The sequence below is a fragment of the Hevea brasiliensis genome, unplaced genomic scaffold (genome assembly GCF_030052815.1).
Source record: "Hevea brasiliensis isolate MT/VB/25A 57/8 unplaced genomic scaffold, ASM3005281v1 Scaf261, whole genome shotgun sequence".
In the NCBI taxonomy this organism is placed as follows: Eukaryota; Viridiplantae; Streptophyta; class Magnoliopsida; order Malpighiales; family Euphorbiaceae; genus Hevea; species Hevea brasiliensis.
In genome coordinates, this window is record NW_026614764.1 from 1 (window position 1) to 18,168 (window position 18,168).

An 18,168-nucleotide genomic window follows, 5' to 3' on the forward strand; every position below is an offset into this window, starting at 1 on the left:
CTGGAGAAAATTTTGGTTGAACAAGGCTCTGCATGTTGTCTATCCTTTACCATTCGTTTTGTTTTAGAGAATGTGGTTGCCAGGCACCCATCTTTAATTTACCTGTGGAAATCTTCAGAGTACATTGCTAATCCATCGAGCGGAGACACCATGTTAAAAAATTATACCTAAAGTATTTATTTTTATTTTGCAAATTTTCAAAAGTCTAAGGAGTTATTTAACAATATTATTTGAGTCATAATTATCTAGGATGCAGTACATCTTGGCATGGTTATGGGTTTCAATCCAAACTAAAGAACACTGACCTTATTTAACTGCTCTGATTTGGTTTAGTTATTCACTAAAAATTAAATTGAAATAGTATTAAAGTCATTTCAAATTAAAATCAAATCAAAATTTGATTTTATGTAAATATTTTCTATAATTTTTTAAAATATTTATTATACACTTAATATAATTATATATTTATATGTAATTAAATTTAATATATATATATATGTATAATTAAAAAATAATTAAAAAATGTTATATGATATATTTATAATGTTATATTATATAATATATTTAATTTTAAATTACATATGTATTTAAAAATTATATAACTAGAAAATAACTAAAATATATAATATATGCTATATTATATATTAATAATTGACTTTAAAACTTAAATGATAATTTAAATATGACTTTTAATGAAAATAATTATATAAAATATTTTCAAAAATTGAAACTCAAATTGAGAACGTACTAAATCGAATTGAAATTGAAACATTAAAAATTCAAATCAAAATCATATAGAAATTTTGGTTTGATTTGGTTTTTGTTACGAGGCAAACCAAGAACAAGAACCACACATCCCAGTTGCAATGTGCCACTTGGCTAGATATAAAATGTACAAAAGAGAGGCTTAGTTGATTCACTAATTTGGAAATAAATTAGTATATTTCTCAAATTTAAAAACATCAAATCATATAATAATTTTTTATGGAATTTATACATTTTGCAAGAATTAATATATTAATAATATATTATGCATTTATGCTACTAGAAAATGATATCTTTTGTACATCAACAAGACAATCCCAAAGCTTGACTGTAGATGTGCAACACATGATAAATCAAGGTGAAGCATCATCTACATGTAATGTACTTGGGAATTTACATGTTCACTGTTGATCCATACTTCCCTAAGAAGTTCATATCTAATGGAATTTTGATTTCCCATTTCCTTTGATTTCCAGCCAAGCTTTGTTGGAGCAGGTGAAGTTTGAGAGCCGACAAGAAAAATTGAAGCCATAGGTGAATTCAATTCATCAAGCTCATCATCGCTGGTGTGTGACTTTCTGAGCAATGAGCCACTTCGTCTCAGCTGCAATCGACTTCCAGACTCTCCAATAATGTCAGCAACTGATGCTGCTGAAGGTGGTAAATAAAATGGTGGAGCTGCAATATATGGTATGGTTGTGACAGACTCCTCCCCAGCCTCGTAAGGAACCTAAACCAAGATAAAAGCCATATTTTGTTATGATCTTCAACCACATGTTGGGTTAATTCTTCAACCAAGGACATTCAAAATCTAGGGTGCAACTTGACCTGGGTTAGTTCAAGCTGCCCTCAAACCAGAACCAATTGAAGGTCAGTTTGCCTTTTGCTAGTTGACTGAAAGCAGACCCATCATTGGAACCAACCCAACCTAACCTGAGTAGAATTTAGATCAGGATTGGGTCCATCAGTTCTTTTAAGATGCTATAAAGGCTCTAACCGATGGAGACTTCATAAAAAAGGTTGGATATTTCTATAGTTGGAAAGCCTCCTTTGATCCTTGACCTTTAACTAAAAACTCACTTGGCACCCTCACCTTTAGTTGAATCTCATTTGACATCTGAATTTTACATAAGTGTAACTATTTAAGCCATGCAATTGGTGAACACGCAAACATGAATTGCATATGCTTTGACTTTTCGTTACACTTTTATAAAGTTCAGGAGTTTAATAGGTTACACTTTTACAAAGTTCAAGCATCATATGAAATTTAACTAAAGGCGAGAGTGTCAAGTGACTTTTCGTAAAAAACCTAGAGACCAAAAGATGCTTTTGGTCTATTCCCATTTTAGGATTGTAAAAGATGAAATCATATAAAATAATTGTATCATTTGAATATGCAAAAGCACCCCTAGTACACGCTCATGTTAAATGGTTTTTGTTTAACTCCAGGAATAAATCCAAATTGATAACTACAAGAAAGTACAGAAGCAAAATAATGCAGATGAATTTAGAAAATCACCAACCTCAGACTCTAGGGCTTCAAGCACAATGTCAGGAATAGGTTCGGGGCAAAACTCATCTGTGACAAAATTGTCAAGAACCCTCTTGATTAATGGAGCTCCAAATGTAGGGCATACCTTCAAAAAAATGAAAAATACACTCAGTAAATAAGGATTGCAAAGTTCTAGTCCCCCCTCATAAAGGTTTTTTTTTTTATATGTATATTTCATTACTTGCATTATTTTTACAATGGTAACCTCATGATATTAGATATGAATTCACAACATCTAAGAACAAATGAAATATTAAAATAACTTTTCAGCTAAAGGTGTACTGTATATCCATACAAAAGATACAGCACATGCCACACACATGACTTTTTCGCTGAGGCCACAAAGAAAATTAACACGCTAAGCTAGGGCATAAAAGGCACTCCTAATCTGGACCAATGATCAAGCAATTGAAAAACAATAGTTTTATACCTGTTTGACTTCAATTGGTGGGTATTATATATTATCATAATATCACAAGGAAATTAGGTTTGCATTTTCTATCATTTTTTATATGGTTTACTGAATTTTATATAACATATATTTACGTTATTACCATTATTGTCGTTGAAAGGCCTGCTGTATTAATCGAGCGAAGTTCTTTTCTTTTCTTTTTTTTTTTTTTGGGAAGGGTCAAAATGAGTGTCAAACCTCTTTTCTTATGGACCTGCTCAAGAGCATGTCCTTGGGAAGCATCATGAGATCGCTCAAGGCATTAAGGAGATGGAAAGATTTGAAGGATATGTCCTGTCTCTCATCATTCTCATCCCTGTCATTGTCCTCTTCAAGTGAGTCATCATCCATGCCAAATAAGTCAGTCAGCCATCTAGACCAGTTGCCAATCTGATATGAAAACACAAGGAAAACTACTTTTAGATTTAGTAAATGCAATCACTGTTACTTTAATATCAGCACATTCACTAGCTTGCTTTTAGGAGTTTTTAAGAAATGCCAGAAAATATAAATAATAATAGGATACAGGTAATGAATCTTAAAACTGTCTGTCAAACAAATTGAACTCCCATGAATAGAAAATGTCTACTTCCAAATGATGTAATTGACAACTACTTGAAAAGATAAATGGTTACCAAACAGACAAGTCCAGTCCAATATAGCATTTGTGAATCTTACAAGTAGTATTTCATACTCATTTCCTCTTTTTTTTCCTCAAATAAACAAAATAGAGAACATTCAATCATAAAAATAAAAGCCAGCAAGGCGCAAAAGACTGAAATGCAGGTTTTCAAGTCAAGGGGAACTTTAAAAGAAAAGAGAACTTTAAATCTAGGGGAAAATAAACATCAGCTGACATATGTAACACATGATCATTAACTGTCTTGGTGCAATTAAACTGGCTTGAGTATAGTCCAGACCATAAGTGGAAAAACCAAAAAAAAAAAAAAAAATATATATATATATATATATATATATATATATATATATATATAGACTACAGGTATTGGGTTATATAGGAATTGCATTTCTCACCGCATTTTTCAATTGTGCTCCAGCCCCAAAGCTTGATTTGCCAGCTGGAATAGGAAGAACCTTTGAATCATTGATAGGGTCAGACAATGGATCAGTTGGGATGTCATCAGCAGATTCACGAAGAATGGCATTAAACATTGCCACATCTAATCTAGCCACGCATTGCTCCATTATCTAGATTAAAAAAAAATAATAATGGCATATTGTTTAAAGCAAAGCAAACATAATTAGACAGAACATTGTTAAACTACGTCAATCAATCTGAATAAATGCAGTCACCAATATGCAAAGAAAAATCACCAAGTTTGACAGTTGAACATTCTTGGTTTTCAAATAAGACTATTTTTCCTACTGCTAGCACTTCCAAGACAAAAGCAATGTTGTACATTGCGTTGATTAAATTTTGTAGTACAGATTTCTATGCTATCATTTTTTCAAATCTGAGGCACATTGATATGTACATTGAGAGATGACACAATTTCCAACATCACAATCCCATCATTACACAGAGTTGGAAAGGAGGTAGAAAACTTGAAGAGTTTATAGATTTACCAGTCTGGCCAACCCAGGCAAACAGCCACACTCATGCCCACCACCTCTAAGAGGACAAAGTCTCTCACAGGCATCGTTGAACACCTTCTTCCAAAGTTCTAATGAAAGGTTTTCTTGATCTTGATCACCTGAACTTGATGTTCTTCCAAGGTTTTTCTTTGAGCCATAACAAATGTATCTATCAATTGCTTTTGTAGCAGCAGATTGCATGTGTGGGGTAAGACTCTGGAACAGAAACAGGAAGAAAAATTATTTTAAAAAATATTCAATACAGTGATTCAATTTTAACATATTTAGTAACTTAAGCAAAAAAGATAACTAGAGAAAAAGAATCAAAGTGAGACCTGCCACCATATAGACTCAACAATTCGGGAAAAGATCCAAGCTTCAACTTTTTCCAGCGCAGATACAAATTCATGTGGATCCTCCCAGTCACCTAAATCTCCACAAATAACACTCTTATTTTCCTTTCTGCCAGAAGATGACTGCATCCATTCTAGCGAAGATGGCATCATCTTGTTCCCCTTTCCACCGTCATTCATCTCTATATTCCTTTTACCAGAAAGTGATAGCTCTCTGTCACCTATTACCTGGCTTATAATTGCTCTCAACACAACAGAGTTTGATAGCCAAAATGTCAACCTGGAGTTATTTATAAAGGAAAAATACATGATTTTAGAAGAAAATTTTTACCCTTAAATGGAAATGAAGACATAATTACATGTTATACCGCATGATGGTGGAGCTACAGAAACATGAATCCACCAAAAAAAAAATTTGTTCTATCAAACAGACCAAATTTTTTGCACCATTGGACAAATACAGAGACAATTTCAAACAATATAATTTTAAAATTGCATAATGTATCAATCTAATTGTGCTGAATTTTATTTGGAAGGGCAGGAGAAAGGTATAAGGTTGTAAGAGGAGAAAAGAAAGAGGTGGGGGTGGGGTGTGTGGTGGGGTGTGGGTTTGTGTGGGTGTGTGGTGGTGTTGCACAAGAGGAAGAAATTTAGTGTTTGCAATGCAGATTCTTTCATTGTACAGAAACTCCATTTCACATACCTTTGAACTCAAATTGAAATGGATGACAGCAACATAATGAAAAATGTCCAGAAATGCAGGTAATTTAGTATACCTAGGGACATCATTCCCACATGCCTTTGCAACCAGAACTAGTCCTGAAACAGCACTTCTAGCTGCACTGGCTCTCCTTTGTTGAAAACTTTCCTTACAAGCATGAAGATATAGCCTAGAAAGGCGCCGTGCTGGAGCATGTACCTTACTCATGGAACTTCCATGCTCAGCAACAACTGAATAAAGAGCAGCCTCAATTCCAGCAGCTTCTCTCAGCTCTCCCTCGAGCATTTTCATTTTTTGTTCCAATTGCTGGATTTTGGCATTTAAAATGGTTGTTCTTGTATCTTGTTGGTAAACCTTAGCATTTTTTCTTTCATCGACTTTGAAGCATCCTGCAGTGTTCTGCAGATCTCCTGAGGCACCGACTTCCTTCACTTCACTGTCTTGGTTTCTGCTAATTAATCCATTACTCCTAGATGAGTCTGATGATGATCGAACAGATTTCACATGCTTTAATCTTTCAATTTTGAGGATATTTCCTTTCATTTCAATATCTCCACTTGAAGAAAGAGTATCAGTCCCAAGTGAGCCTTCATTTCTAGTACCATTTTGTGAAAATGTATCAATCAGTTCATCTTCTGAGAAATGACCCTTTTCTTCTAGATCTTGACCATTCATGTCCTCCATAGAACTATAAACCTCATCATTGGTTACAGTCCTTTCCAGGGTATTTTTTCCAATTCTCATCTGGTGAGCATCACCTCTAGTTTCTATTGAGCTGTTGGGGTCCTTTTCATCAACCTCCTGAACAAAATCATACTGGCCATTGCTTGTCATGTTGATGTTGGCCTCTTCCTCTTTACTTGCATAATTGAAGGCTGAAGAAGACGAAGAAGAAGAAGAAGAAGAAGAAGAAGAAGAAGAAGAAGAAGAATGAACACTATGGACAACTTCAGTTTCTGGCATTGACTGTAAACTATAGTCAGGAGAGCTCAACAAAGAAGCATGAGCATTTACTGGGCTCCCAGAATCAGAAGATAAATCTACAGAAGACGAGCAAGATGAACTCTCCTTTGGATTTTCTTGCGGTGCAATATGTTTTTCAATGCCCAATTTTGGAGCAATATCCTTCTCCTAGTTAACAACTCCACCACTTGTTTGTCTGTCCAGTCCATTCTGCAATTCAAATTGTAAGGATTAGCTGACCTATTACCAATCAAACTAATTTATAAGGATGGTTGTCTGCAAGAGATTGTTCCCCATTTCGTTTCTGACAGGTAAATCGTATGGCAAAGACTCGATTGCATTAAATATTGTAAAAAAGCAATATCATAGGATTTTGTCTGGACATCATCCAATAATTCATCTGGCAATTCTAGTGTGGTTCATCTGGCAATCTTCCAGACAACACCACTCTGATGACTATGAATCCAATGAGACAATAGCCACTTTAATAGAAAGTTGATAAAGACCAAGTTGGTAGTAACAGTAGAACCAAAGTGGAAAATTGCTTTGGACAGAGGATTAGAAGGAAACAAGAGAACAAATACCTCTTCATTTTGAGGACGCAAACCCCCATTGGTTAGAGATGAATGTGAGGAGACGTCATCATCAGTGAAGGAGGCAACCTCAGCTTCCTCAGCATATTCTCCATTCATAAATGCTGAAACTGATTTACCACCATTCTTGTCCGGTGAAACTCCTTTCAATAGGCTGTCCTTTGATGAGGAGCTGGTGTGATCCTTATCAAATGGCTGGATTTTGATATACAAAACCGGCTGAGATGTGTTCCTAAAGCTCCTATTACTGCTCATTGGAGCATTTACACTTAGGGTGTCCTTGACAACACCATAATCTGCCAAGTCTATTACAGCAGTTGCCAGCAACTGGATCTTATCCCTTCGAGGTTCACACAAGTTGAATTCTAAGCAATTCTTCTGGAATGAATCAGCATCCTTTCCTCTGCTAGACATTTCCCTTATCAAAGTCACAGGTAATCTAAAAGACTCGTTGAATTCAATTTTCCCCTCACCAACGATTGAGCCAAGCAAGGGAACAACAGTGTCAGTAGAGCCAGAGTTGCGACCACCATTTTCCCACTGAATCAGGACCGAACGAAGGGATCTCAGAGACTGAGATGGGGGCCAAGGCTTAATCTCCAGGATGCGGATTAGATAATCCACATGAACTGAGGCACCTTTCCTGTTCTTTGCGTTTACACCTAGAACCATTTTGGAGTAGAACTTGTATTCCACCAAAAGTAAACCGTATCAACGTGTATGTGGATACTGAATTACTAGGCATATAAATTCCTGCAGTCCACAAGCAAAATCCACATGCACGTAAATTCACTATAGAAAACTTGAATCAGAACTAAAAATCTAACAAATAGATGGCAAAATCAGAATCAAACACCGCAATGTTTCAAGGTGTAAAGTAAAATAGGTTTCTTCATTTGATTACTGAAAAATGTGAAAGAAAAGTCTCCAGAACTTCAAATGACAATAAATTATAACAGAGAAAATGACAAATCCCACTTCAAACTAAGCTCTGCACAACTACTTACCTTATTTCATTCAAAACCCAAAAATAAAATAACACTGAAACTTCGTTCATCTTCCCTTTCCCTGCATTTCTCAGCAACCAAACAGCTGAAACATGAGGTTAAGCCAACACTATGGACTCATTAAAGATAAAATCCACACCTAGAAGTAACTAATCTAGACAGCAGACTTTTGTTGCGAAAAAGGGAAAAGGCAAGCAGAGTAATAAATGCCTTTACATTCTAGAAAGCAGCAAACATCATAGCATGGTACACAGTAACCAAGAAGATAGCTACCGTGTAAGCTCTTCAAACAATACATGAAAGAAAAAGGGCTAAAGCAAGTACATGACTTTAAGCTCCTTAAACACAAATGTAAAGAACAATAGAACAGAAAATCTACTGAAAAAAGAAAACAGAAGTGCCGGCAGCAAGTTTCTCAGTTACTTGGAATCGGATTTCACTAGATCTTGATTAAGCTAACGAAATTTTATGCATAAAAGGCAAAACTTGGATCTTGAACTAGCAGAGATAATATAATGCAGCCCATCAAAAATTAACAAAAACCAACACATTAATACAAAACCTCCACTTCACATAGCAAACATCAAACGAGACCATTCTTCTCTGTTTTTTACCTCCGAAACTAGAGGCCGAGAAATCGGAGAAATGCAAGAAATGAGATGTTCCGTTTCGGATTTTCTGTTTTCAGTGAAGAAAATAAACGAGATTTTTAGTATCTGTGAGACAGAGAAAGTCTGTGGGCGTCAGAAAGAGCCCCGTGAGTAAGTGAGTGAGTGAGTGAGCGAGCAAGCAAGAGTGAATGTCTTGTAATAATAAAAATAGAAAAAATAAAATAAATAAAGGCAATAGCAGATTTACGTCAAAAAGTGCGTGTTTCCAAGGAAAAAAATTCGCTGACAATACGGTTTCGTTTTGGCAGGAATTTTGTCGTTTCTGTGGTTGTTTTGAGAACGACGAGCCATGCCTCGACGGAATCGGTTCCCCACACGATAATTTAAATTAGCAACATTATTTAATCCGTCAGAGGTGAAAATACTACTCGCATTCTTAGAACGTGAATGCACCTTCCAATCATTAAATGGCTGGGTGTGGGACAGCTTAGCTGCCGGTTGAACTCGGGGCCCACGTGGTTACCGTTTGGGTACTTATGGGTTATGGCTGAGATAAGTAGAGTTCCTAACTCGTCTCGAACAGACCCCCCATCACGTGTTTTTAGCGAGCGTGGATTTTACAATTGTTGCGTCCTTTTCCGGCTCGGTTGGCTATATTCGTCGACGCTATTGTGCCGGGCGTCACCATTTGCTCTCGCTTTGTCATCGCCTTATAGGTCGAAAGTGGAGCCCACGCTGCACCATCAGCACAGACCGGGGTGGCGAGAAAGAGCCGTTTTTTTCTGGGTCTAGGATTTGGACTGCAAATTTGGGCTCAGATCAGAAAGCTCAAACAATATATTCAAATATTTTTAATAGGTTTTTATTATTCTCTTGAAGAGTCAAATTAATTGATTTTATTGTAATCAATTGGTTTCATATAAGCTAAGAAAGGAGGAGGAGGAGGTTGAGAGTGGCTTATCCCGTCACCAAATTGCACCATCCGCCATGAAAAGATACAGTACGCTTACATCTTTAGATATTCTTAGGGCTTACATATGATTTTCATTGTTCTTGATAACGTTGTTAATGGGAAATCGAAACCAAAAGATGGTTTTTCAATAATAGAGAAAGAGAGAGTTGAAATGTCTCCATCCATGAGATGATCAGAGGCTGTAAATTTTATTAATATTCTGGGACAACTCCAGATTTGGTAACTGTATATTTTAATGTATTTTTATTTTCAGGTAGGATTTCAAGAGATTTTTTTTTCATACAAGTGTATTGTATAATTAAATTTATTAAAAAATGATGTGAATTAATACAAGTCAAAATATAATATTAAAACAAAAATGCTAATTAAAATGGTGTGTAGGGTAACTCTCATAAAAATGCTAATGAAAATATATAATATAATTTTTTTAAAAATATGTTAGTTTTATAAATTAAAAAAAATTTAAAGTTTGAAATTTTAGCCGTATTTATTAATGAAAAATTATATTGTAATTATTTTAAAAAGATATTAATTTTATATTTTTAAAGTATTAAATTTTGAACATATATAGGTATTGTGCAATTTAAATTACTAGAAAATTGTACTAATAAACTAAATTATGGAAGAGGTTTGGATACCAATTAATGGGAAGCGTCATGCATGAAGGATGTTAGCTTAATTAGCATTCTGAGACAACACCCATATATGCTCACATAAAAATTTGTATTAATTTGTACACGTAAAAAAAATAAAATTTTGAAATTATATTTTCACAAAATATTAGTAATATACCAAAAAAATAAGAAATTAAATAAAATTTGTTAATTTAATATTCACATAATATAATGTACAAAATAAGATGGTAAACAAAATTTTAAGTTACATGAGAAAAAAAAATGGTAACCAAAATTGATTATCCTCAATTAAATTAATTTGCATGTAATAATAATTTTATTCTTATTATAATTATGGATAATTTATTTTTTTATAGCAATTAATAAATTTAAGTATTATAAGAAATTGAATTATTATTTATTATGTGCAAGCATTTATAATAATATTATATAATTTAAAGAATGTACTTTTAAAATTTTATACTTTAATATTTTTAAAGCTTCAGAGAGGTCTTCTTTTGACACCTATCAACAACAGCCATCATAAATAATGTTTCTAAAATCCTACATGCTTGATCCCATCTTCCAGAAAGACTTGTGCTTGAAGGGGAAACCTTAAACTTCAGTTTCAACCACTAGCCCACCTGTGCTTTATATGTATTGTTTGCCTCTAAAATACAGAGAGGTCCCATTTAGGATTTCATTCATTTTCCACTCATTTAGGCCCCAGTAAGTGAGTGGGATGATGGGCTTTGGTTAGCTAGAGCAAATTGATAGGGCAAAATGAAGCATGTGAGACACAGTTCTCTAATGGCGACCCATTACTTTGCAGGGAAAGGTAAAGAAATCTCGTGTCAGAAACCACCAAGGTTTGAGATCTTTGTATGCATCTGAAAGCAAGTTCAAGAACAATTCACCTCCAATGATGAAACAATGAAGGCTTCTGCTAGGTTAAATCAAAAGCTTTTCACTTAAAGACACAAGAAAACTGGTTGTTTCTTATGACCTGTATACTCCATATGACATAACAGTATGGCTGAGCTTGTGTACAAGTTCTGAAGGATGATTTACAAATTACATAATGGACGACATTTCTTTTTTCCTAGGTTTGTATTTCAAATGAAAATTTATCAAATTTTAATATAATGTCAAATTCAATCTGATAAAGCTACCCAAACTTATGCCTACCTCAGGTGCTTATAATGCCCTCTCACGCAGGATTAATTTCCTAATCAAGATTTTTGCTGGAGTTTTATAATCTGCTTGTAAAATTATGACTATGATGTGGAATCTGATTTTTGATCGGAATCAGCTGCAGCCTGGACTTGAGATGCATACTGTAAGTTCCAGAGAACATCCTCAAAAGAAGGACGAGTTGAAGGCTCCGGAGATAGGCATTTGCTTGTGATAGAAACCACAATTGATAATGACTCCTGTGAGCATGTGGTTAAAACAATTGGGTCCACAATACGTCTTCGACCATCCTGGCTGCCAAAGGATGCCTGCAATTCATGGCACCAGGAGTCAGAGGTATACTATCCCAAGCTAAATAAATATGTAATAAAATAAGTTATGTGATCTTTTATATTCATTTTAGAGAGAGTTTGTAGCATTTTCATGAATCCCAGTTAATATGGAAGAGAGGATAACAATGATCCAATTTGAGATATCTGTAATAATAAAGTTGAATTTGAGAGAGAAATTTTTTTTTTTTTTAAATCTCAATGTGCATTTTTAATGAGAAAGAAAACTGAATTGTCCAGGAAATTTGTTTAAGGGGCTGTTTTGGATGTAAGAAACTTCAGAGAAATGGAAAATAGAGAGTAGTCTAGAACTTAACACTAAGCTGGATTATAAGAGTTATAAGAGAAATAGTTTAAGAACCAGAAATGCCACAGATTGACAATGTTCACAAATTGGATATTCAAATGTGTAAGAGCTTTTTAGCATACCATTTCATTCAGTAGAAATGCTTCTCCTTTCCCTGTTACTATAGGACCAACAAGCGATTCGAGTAGTATAAACCCAAAGTTGTAAACATCATCCTCTAAGTTTGTCCTATATCAGCAGAAAAGGATGCAAAAAACTATTAAACAGGTTATAACAGCATGATAACAGTTAAGGAATCTTAAAACACTTTGTAATTATTAATTCTTATTTGACCTAAGCATTTACAAGTTTTGCTAGCTTGATCATCTTTAGCTATTATCCTGGTTGTTCTTGTCTCTGAGAAGATAAAGCTACCCTACTGGGTACATAGCAGCGAATATAACAACTATGAATTATGAGAAATAATTCAAAAGAAGCAATGGTGGAACAATAAACAGTTCAGCTAGAGTGAGTATTGTGATAATGATACTAGGTTGCTGGCAGTGGCAAGGCACCAATGGTGTCATTTGGAGGTCGTCAGAAGTACTGAACTAGGTAACAGCGTCAGTGGCACAAATCCTAGATATGATGAATGTAAGGAGTGAGGGAACCAACAACATCAACAATGATGGTGGCAATATTAGAATGAATCACTTGTTGCCATGGTGATAAATTTAAGAATGCCTATCAACCATAGAAATTTCATTACGCGTTCGTTTTCTCTGCTTATAGACGTGGTCTGTTTGGCATTACCGTTAAAACCACTGTTAAGAAAAGCAATTTCTTAAATATGTTAGTTAGAGAGTATTAAAAATTAATTAAAAATTAAATTTGATATGTTCTAACAATAACAATACTAAAATAATAAAACATCTAAAATTATGCTTTTTTTTAAAAAGGCTTTTTTGATCTTGAAACTCAATGTCAAACGGAGCAGAACTTATCCATTTGCTGTCCGCTTGTAATTCACTCTTTTTAGAATTTCTACCTATGGCTTATGTAGAATAATGACAATTAGTTCTAAGGACCTTAGGACCCAGCAAACAAACTTTCTAATCTTAAAAAATGATGTGAAAACCACTTTTTTTGTGCATTCTACTAAAAACTTCTCATAAAAGTTAACCAAAGAAAAATCCATACCGTGATTTTGGGGCCTCTCCCTTTACCTACAGCACATATTAAAGCCATTAGAATGGTCACTTGGAAGCACTAGTGCGAATTTTAATGGTTAATATCATTAGCTGTCAGAATACCTCAATTTTTTCAATTTCATCTGTGATTACAGCCAGGCCATAGTCACTCAGTTTTCCAATTCGATGCTCATCAAGCAATATGTTATTTGTCTTCAGTCGATTGTTAAAAGTACCAGGAATCACCCCAGTATGTAGAAAATGCACTGCCTTGGCAACACCAATAACAATCACCAGTCTGTCTGACCACTTAAGGAATTTCTCTGGGCAAGTTTCTGCATGTAGACCATGCAACCAAACCAATAAATCAAAAAGAGAGACAGACAGACAGACTAGAGCAGAATTAAAGGTTGTGAATCCTTAAGAACCATCTCTCTCCCTCAAACGCACAAATACATGCACATTTATAGCAACAAAGAATGTTTGCAACTATCAACATATTTTGATTCTGTGCTCCTCAGAAACTGACCTGACAGATAGGCATGATAATTTCCATTAGACACATATTCATAGATAAGGAAGACTTTGATTCCAACAGAATCATCTTGTCCACTGTTGTCAATGCAGTAACCCACCAGACCAACCAAGTGTGGATGATGAAGCTTTGAAAGTAAATCCAGACGAAGTTTAAGATTTTGAATGGAATGTTTCTTCAACGAAGTCAGAGACCGTATAGCAACATAGGTTCCATTCTCCAACCTGCCTCTGTACATCTGACATAAAAAGGAATAGATTGAAATGAGGATGCCATGGGAGATGGACACTAAAATTTGTGTTGATAAAAAAATTGCCTCAACTATTATTCCAACTGATAATTGAATAAAGCAAAAGGTGCCTGACAAGAAAACTTATTTTAGAGATGTTAGTTCTAGCATATTGACACTTGCAGTAACATAACGCTTTATTTATTTTAATTTACAAAACTATAAGGCAGAGAAAAAGAAGGTGAACTTCAGAACCGGATGAAAGTCCAAAACTAGGTGCTATGTGCAACTCATGATAACAAGTGCAATAATAAATACCTGACCACCAAATTTTCCAACCATGTTTGAGTTCTTGAGAAGTACCTTTCCATTCGAGCCTTCACCCATAAATGTTGATGAATCAAAGTTGTTTGTGGCTTCCATCAACTCTTCCAAGGCAAAAACACGGCATGCAGGGGCACCTTGTGTGCCTAGCTTGGCTGCTTGAGCAATGAATCCTAAAAGGAAAAGAAAGAAACAGGTTACTCGTAAATGTTTGAACATTCCTGAAGAAGAAATAAGCATTGTAAAACTTACTGGCATTTGCAAGAACTTCAGAGGAAACTCCAGTAGTAGAATTATCTTGCACAACCTTGGAAAAAATATTTTGTTCAAATTTTCTTCCGGAACGATTTCTTCTGCACAACAACAGAACCCCTAACGCCAAAAGCACCAAAACAAGAACCGTTCCTGTAACGACTGCGACTAATATTCCTACCATTCTACCTCTTGATCGCTTTGACTCTATATTGGCTGTCTCACAGTAGGACTCTTGAAGCTGATTTTGGGAACCAACGGATAAACAATTCCCACCAAATTTTACCGCTCTCTTATTTGACATACCGTCCAAGCAAGAGGGAAGCCCACCGACTAACTTGTTTGAAGAGATATCGACAAACCCCAGGTTGCTACCACAACTAAGACTGTTTGGAATGGATCCACTGAGAATGTTGGAAGCTAAGTTCAAATACCTGATATTTGGCAATGAGAATAAGGAAGATGGAGGTGTTCCACTGAGATGATTTAAGGACAAATCAAGATGTTGAAGCTTACTCAAATGACCAAATTGAGAAGGAATGTTTCCTGAGAAGGAGTTATTGCTTAGGAGAATTGTAATTAACCCTTCAGGCATCGCATGTAAGTCAGAATCTAGCTTGTTCTCTCTTAAATCCAACATTTGCAGGCTGGTTAAGGTTCTCAAATCAGGCAATTTACCAGTAAGCTGATTGTGAGACAAGGCAATATCAGTCAATGTTGTGATTCTGCATATTGATGAAGGTAACTGACTCTTAAACCGGTTATTCCTCAAGCTCAGAACAGTGAGATTAGACAACGAATCCAACCAATCGGGGAGAGATCCATTGAAATAATTCCCATCTAATGTTATAGAATTAAGCTTAACCATTCTTGATAACTGAGGAGGAACTGAACCAAACATAAAATTTGAGCTCAAGTCCAAAACTTCAAGCGAATATAGCCTATGAATCTTATCAGGAAGTGGCCCCCATATCCCCAAAGACACTAAGCTAACAACCCTCAAGCTGGTTAATCTTGTCAGTGTGGTAACAAAAGAATCGATTGAGAAACTCTCAGATAAAGTCTGATTAGGAATTGCAAATCCATTGAACTCACTAACCGTAACAACCTTATCTCCCTTAATTTTTAGCTCAATAATAAAATTGTCCTCGCAAACGACGCTCATATGTAAAGTTGAAGACAGGTTGCAGATGTCTCCGTTGTAACTTCCCCATATATCCAATTGTGAAGGGTACTCCAAATGCTTCCTCAGCTGTAGAAGAAGTTGAGGCGGATGGGTTTGTAACTCGTGGGTGCTAGCGATACATAAAGACCATGAAAGATATAGTATGAGAAACCAGTTTGACCGCCACATTGAGGAATGAGGACTAATTCCAAGCACCAGAACGTAACTTTCACTGAGGTGAAGAAAACCCCAAGAAGACAAATGAATGCAAGAGACAAAGACGCAGAACCATTAGAAGAGAACTCTGCCACACATAAAAAGTGAAGTTTTCCTTGAATACAAACAAGCCCAAGAAGAGACTTCAGGAAAATTTAGGCTTCAAATATGCTATGGCCGTACCTAAACACCCATCAAACCGTTACTGACTTCTCTTTTAATAAACCAAATTTGAGGAAAGAATCTGAAATCTTAGCTAAATGACAAGGCAAACACAAGAAACAATAGTTCTATCGACATATATTATATATAAAAGAGCACTTTTCCAGGAAAACCGCCAAACTGTTGAGCAAGCTTGTCAAGAACCATGAGACAGAACAACAGAAAACGAACAAACAAGTGAAATTAATGAACCAAAGAATGTAGCTAAGATTCTGTTCAGAAAAGCAAAGAACAAACAAACCCAGAAAGCAAAAAACTTAAGAGTAGAGGAAGCAATTAAGAAAAGGAAGAGACAAGATAAAACCTTAAGAAGGGGGACCGAGAGATTTTAAAGCTAAGAATTTCTGCTATGGATGCCAACAATGAGTGTGCTTGATATTAGCAAATGGAAGTGGCGTACATAATGGAGGAGGTAGTTGAAGAAATGACAGTACAAACAGACACTGATCAGAGAAGCATTTGCTGCTACACCAAGTGAGGCGTTAATGGAGTCTGATTTTTAAGGAGAAAGAAGAAGAAAAGACGAGTGCGACTGAGGGCTTTTGTGCAGAGGCGCTAGAAGCAGAGAGAAAGTGGAGAACGGAGGATTTTGTCAAGTTTGTTTTGCCATTGTTCTGTCACTCTTTAACTAAAATGCAGGTTTTGTTTGGTTTTTTTGGGTTTTCATCGGGATTCTTGTGGCATTGGCTGCATTTGCCATCACATGGGACGGTTGGTTTCCCTCTTTATTTGAATTGATTGGGTTTGATTAATGTAACCCTGGATTTTTTCTTCTTCAATTCCTAAAATTCCCTTGGAACATTTTATTTTCACAGCCAATATATTCTTAAAGGAGATTTTGTTAAAAATAATTTAATCCATTATATATTCAGTGTGCTCAAGTAGTGATTGGAACTTGGCTTTAGGCTAAAAAAGCTCTTGAAAGCGGACCCATTACCCACAAGACAGCCTGTGTTTGAATGCAAAAGCACGTTCTTAAAGAGAAGGATTGCATTAAAATTAGAATCCCATGAGAGTTCCAAGCTAAAAATACTAATAAATTGGATCCCCATGGCCATAAAGATTAAACCAAGAATTGCATGTTTCTTTTTGTCTTTGTCTAGACAAGTAAGCATGTTTGTTGGTTGTCCAATGCATCCTGGATATTGAAAATCTTCTTTTATATTTGGGATTTGGCATCTGACTCACTCAGTCACTCGATCCCTATTTGCATATGTTTCGTGTAAAGATGAACCAGCTTTGGATTCTGTATATGATTAGATATATTGGACCCACTAATTTTGATAAGGTTGTCACTAAATTTGTAAAGGGTGAATGATGCCAAATCTGTATTTACTTTTGGGACTAGCAATTTTGATTTCTAGGAAAAATGTCAGTTTAAGATTGTCATGCTCATGCCTAAGATGGAATTTCTTATACAAAAGTTTTGAGCAAAATTACCAAATTTGGTTAAAATACCATATCTTTTGGACATTTCTTTTATATTGATTTAAATCTATTATAAATTTTATATATATGTTTATGGCTTTTGGTATAGTGACTTTTGGAGTCTCTGATTATTATTTCAATATGTTAAATCAGCCTATCAAGTAAAAAAAACAATGAGGTCGGTAACCTATTAACTAGTCACTCCAATGCTCATGCTATAAATGCTAATAGAGAGTTTGTAGAGTGAATAATAGATAGTTCTATAATCAATTTACAAAAATAAGCATACTTGATTAATAATTATTTTTTTTATTTATATACTAAAAGTTAAGTAGTCGTTATAACTATCTGCAAAATCTCGAATATTTAGCTAATCTCTCGAGATTTTCTCTTAAAAATCCAACCTGATCATTGATTGGTATAGATGATATTCGGTATGATTGATACTCAGTTTGTTCGAACAAGTGTTTCCACTTGTTTTATTATCGTGTTCATTCAACCTCACTAGTCCAAGTATTTTTTTTGCTTGGTCTAGGTTACCCAAACCTTCTTTTACTCATTTGGATAGTTCGAACCTTACTTGCTCGATGCAGTTAACC

At 35.1% G+C, this 18,168-nt stretch overlaps 3 protein-coding genes across 4 annotated transcripts; all 3 read right to left on the reverse strand.

Moving 5' to 3' along the window:
• Nucleotides 1–1,017: 1,017 nt before the first annotated feature.
• LOC131176862 (uncharacterized) lies at nucleotides 1,018–6,565 on the reverse strand. The gene is made up of 8 exons (XM_058141890.1): nucleotides 6,346–6,565; nucleotides 5,494–6,315; nucleotides 4,700–4,997; nucleotides 4,356–4,580; nucleotides 3,804–3,977; nucleotides 2,967–3,158; nucleotides 2,289–2,402; nucleotides 1,018–1,495 (listed from the first exon to the last, which is right to left on the reverse strand). Exons 1-8 carry the CDS (start codon nucleotides 6,399–6,401, stop codon nucleotides 1,136–1,138), a joined length of 2,241 nt encoding a protein of 746 aa, XP_057997873.1. The 5' UTR covers nucleotides 6,402–6,565; the 3' UTR covers nucleotides 1,018–1,135.
• On the reverse strand, nucleotides 6,467–8,821 carry LOC131176863 (uncharacterized). 2 transcript variants are annotated; one of them, XM_058141891.1, is made up of 3 exons: nucleotides 8,616–8,821; nucleotides 6,986–7,747; nucleotides 6,467–6,611 (listed from the first exon to the last, which is right to left on the reverse strand). In XM_058141891.1, the coding sequence occupies exons 2-3, from the start codon at nucleotides 7,664–7,666 to the stop codon at nucleotides 6,570–6,572; spliced, it is 723 nt and encodes a 240-aa protein (XP_057997874.1). In that variant the 5' UTR covers nucleotides 7,667–7,747; nucleotides 8,616–8,821; the 3' UTR covers nucleotides 6,467–6,569. The 2 variants fall into 2 exon arrangements, with proteins under 2 accessions (XP_057997874.1, XP_057997875.1); XM_058141892.1 differs by lacking the exon at nucleotides 8,616–8,821 and adding an exon at nucleotides 8,002–8,383.
• A 2,282-nt stretch (nucleotides 8,822–11,103) lies between these two features.
• On the reverse strand, nucleotides 11,104–16,833 carry LOC110658494 (probable inactive leucine-rich repeat receptor-like protein kinase At3g03770). The gene is made up of 7 exons (XM_058141897.1): nucleotides 14,539–16,833; nucleotides 14,326–14,459; nucleotides 13,728–13,971; nucleotides 13,322–13,533; nucleotides 13,209–13,234; nucleotides 12,152–12,257; nucleotides 11,104–11,701 (listed from the first exon to the last, which is right to left on the reverse strand). Exons 1-7 carry the CDS (start codon nucleotides 15,890–15,892, stop codon nucleotides 11,477–11,479), a joined length of 2,301 nt encoding a protein of 766 aa, XP_057997880.1. The 5' UTR covers nucleotides 15,893–16,833; the 3' UTR covers nucleotides 11,104–11,476.
• Between the last annotated feature and the right edge of the window lie 1,335 nt (nucleotides 16,834–18,168).

Bases quoted from the DNA above. Each gene is read 5' to 3' on its own strand.
- LOC131176862 (XM_058141890.1), bottom strand. From the start codon at position 6,401: ATGCCAGAAACTGAAGTTGTCCATAGTGTTCATTCTTCTTCTTCTTCT. The intron at 6,316-6,345 runs TTCTTCTTCTTC...TTCGTCTTCTTC, and splicing joins TCTTCTTCTTCTTCTTCTTC to AGCCTTCAATTATGCAAGTA. The intron at 1,496-2,288 runs GTTGGTGATTTT...ATCTTGGTTTAG, and splicing joins TTGAAGCCCTAGAGTCTGAG to GTTCCTTACGAGGCTGGGGA.
- LOC131176863 (XM_058141891.1), bottom strand. From the start codon at position 7,666: ATGGTTCTAGGTGTAAACGCAAAGAACAGGAAAGGTGCCTCAGTTCAT. The intron at 6,612-6,985 runs GTATTTGTTCTC...TTTGAATTGCAG, and splicing joins TGCGTCCTCAAAATGAAGAG to AATGGACTGGACAGACAAAC.
- LOC110658494 (XM_058141897.1), bottom strand. From the start codon at position 15,892: ATGTGGCGGTCAAACTGGTTTCTCATACTATATCTTTCATGGTCTTTA. The intron at 13,235-13,321 runs GTATTCTGACAG...TATGTGCTGTAG, and splicing joins ATGAAATTGAAAAAATTGAG to GTAAAGGGAGAGGCCCCAAA. The intron at 12,258-13,208 runs GTATGGATTTTT...CTGCTGATATAG, and splicing joins GGAGAGGCCCCAAAATCACG to GACAAACTTAGAGGATGATG.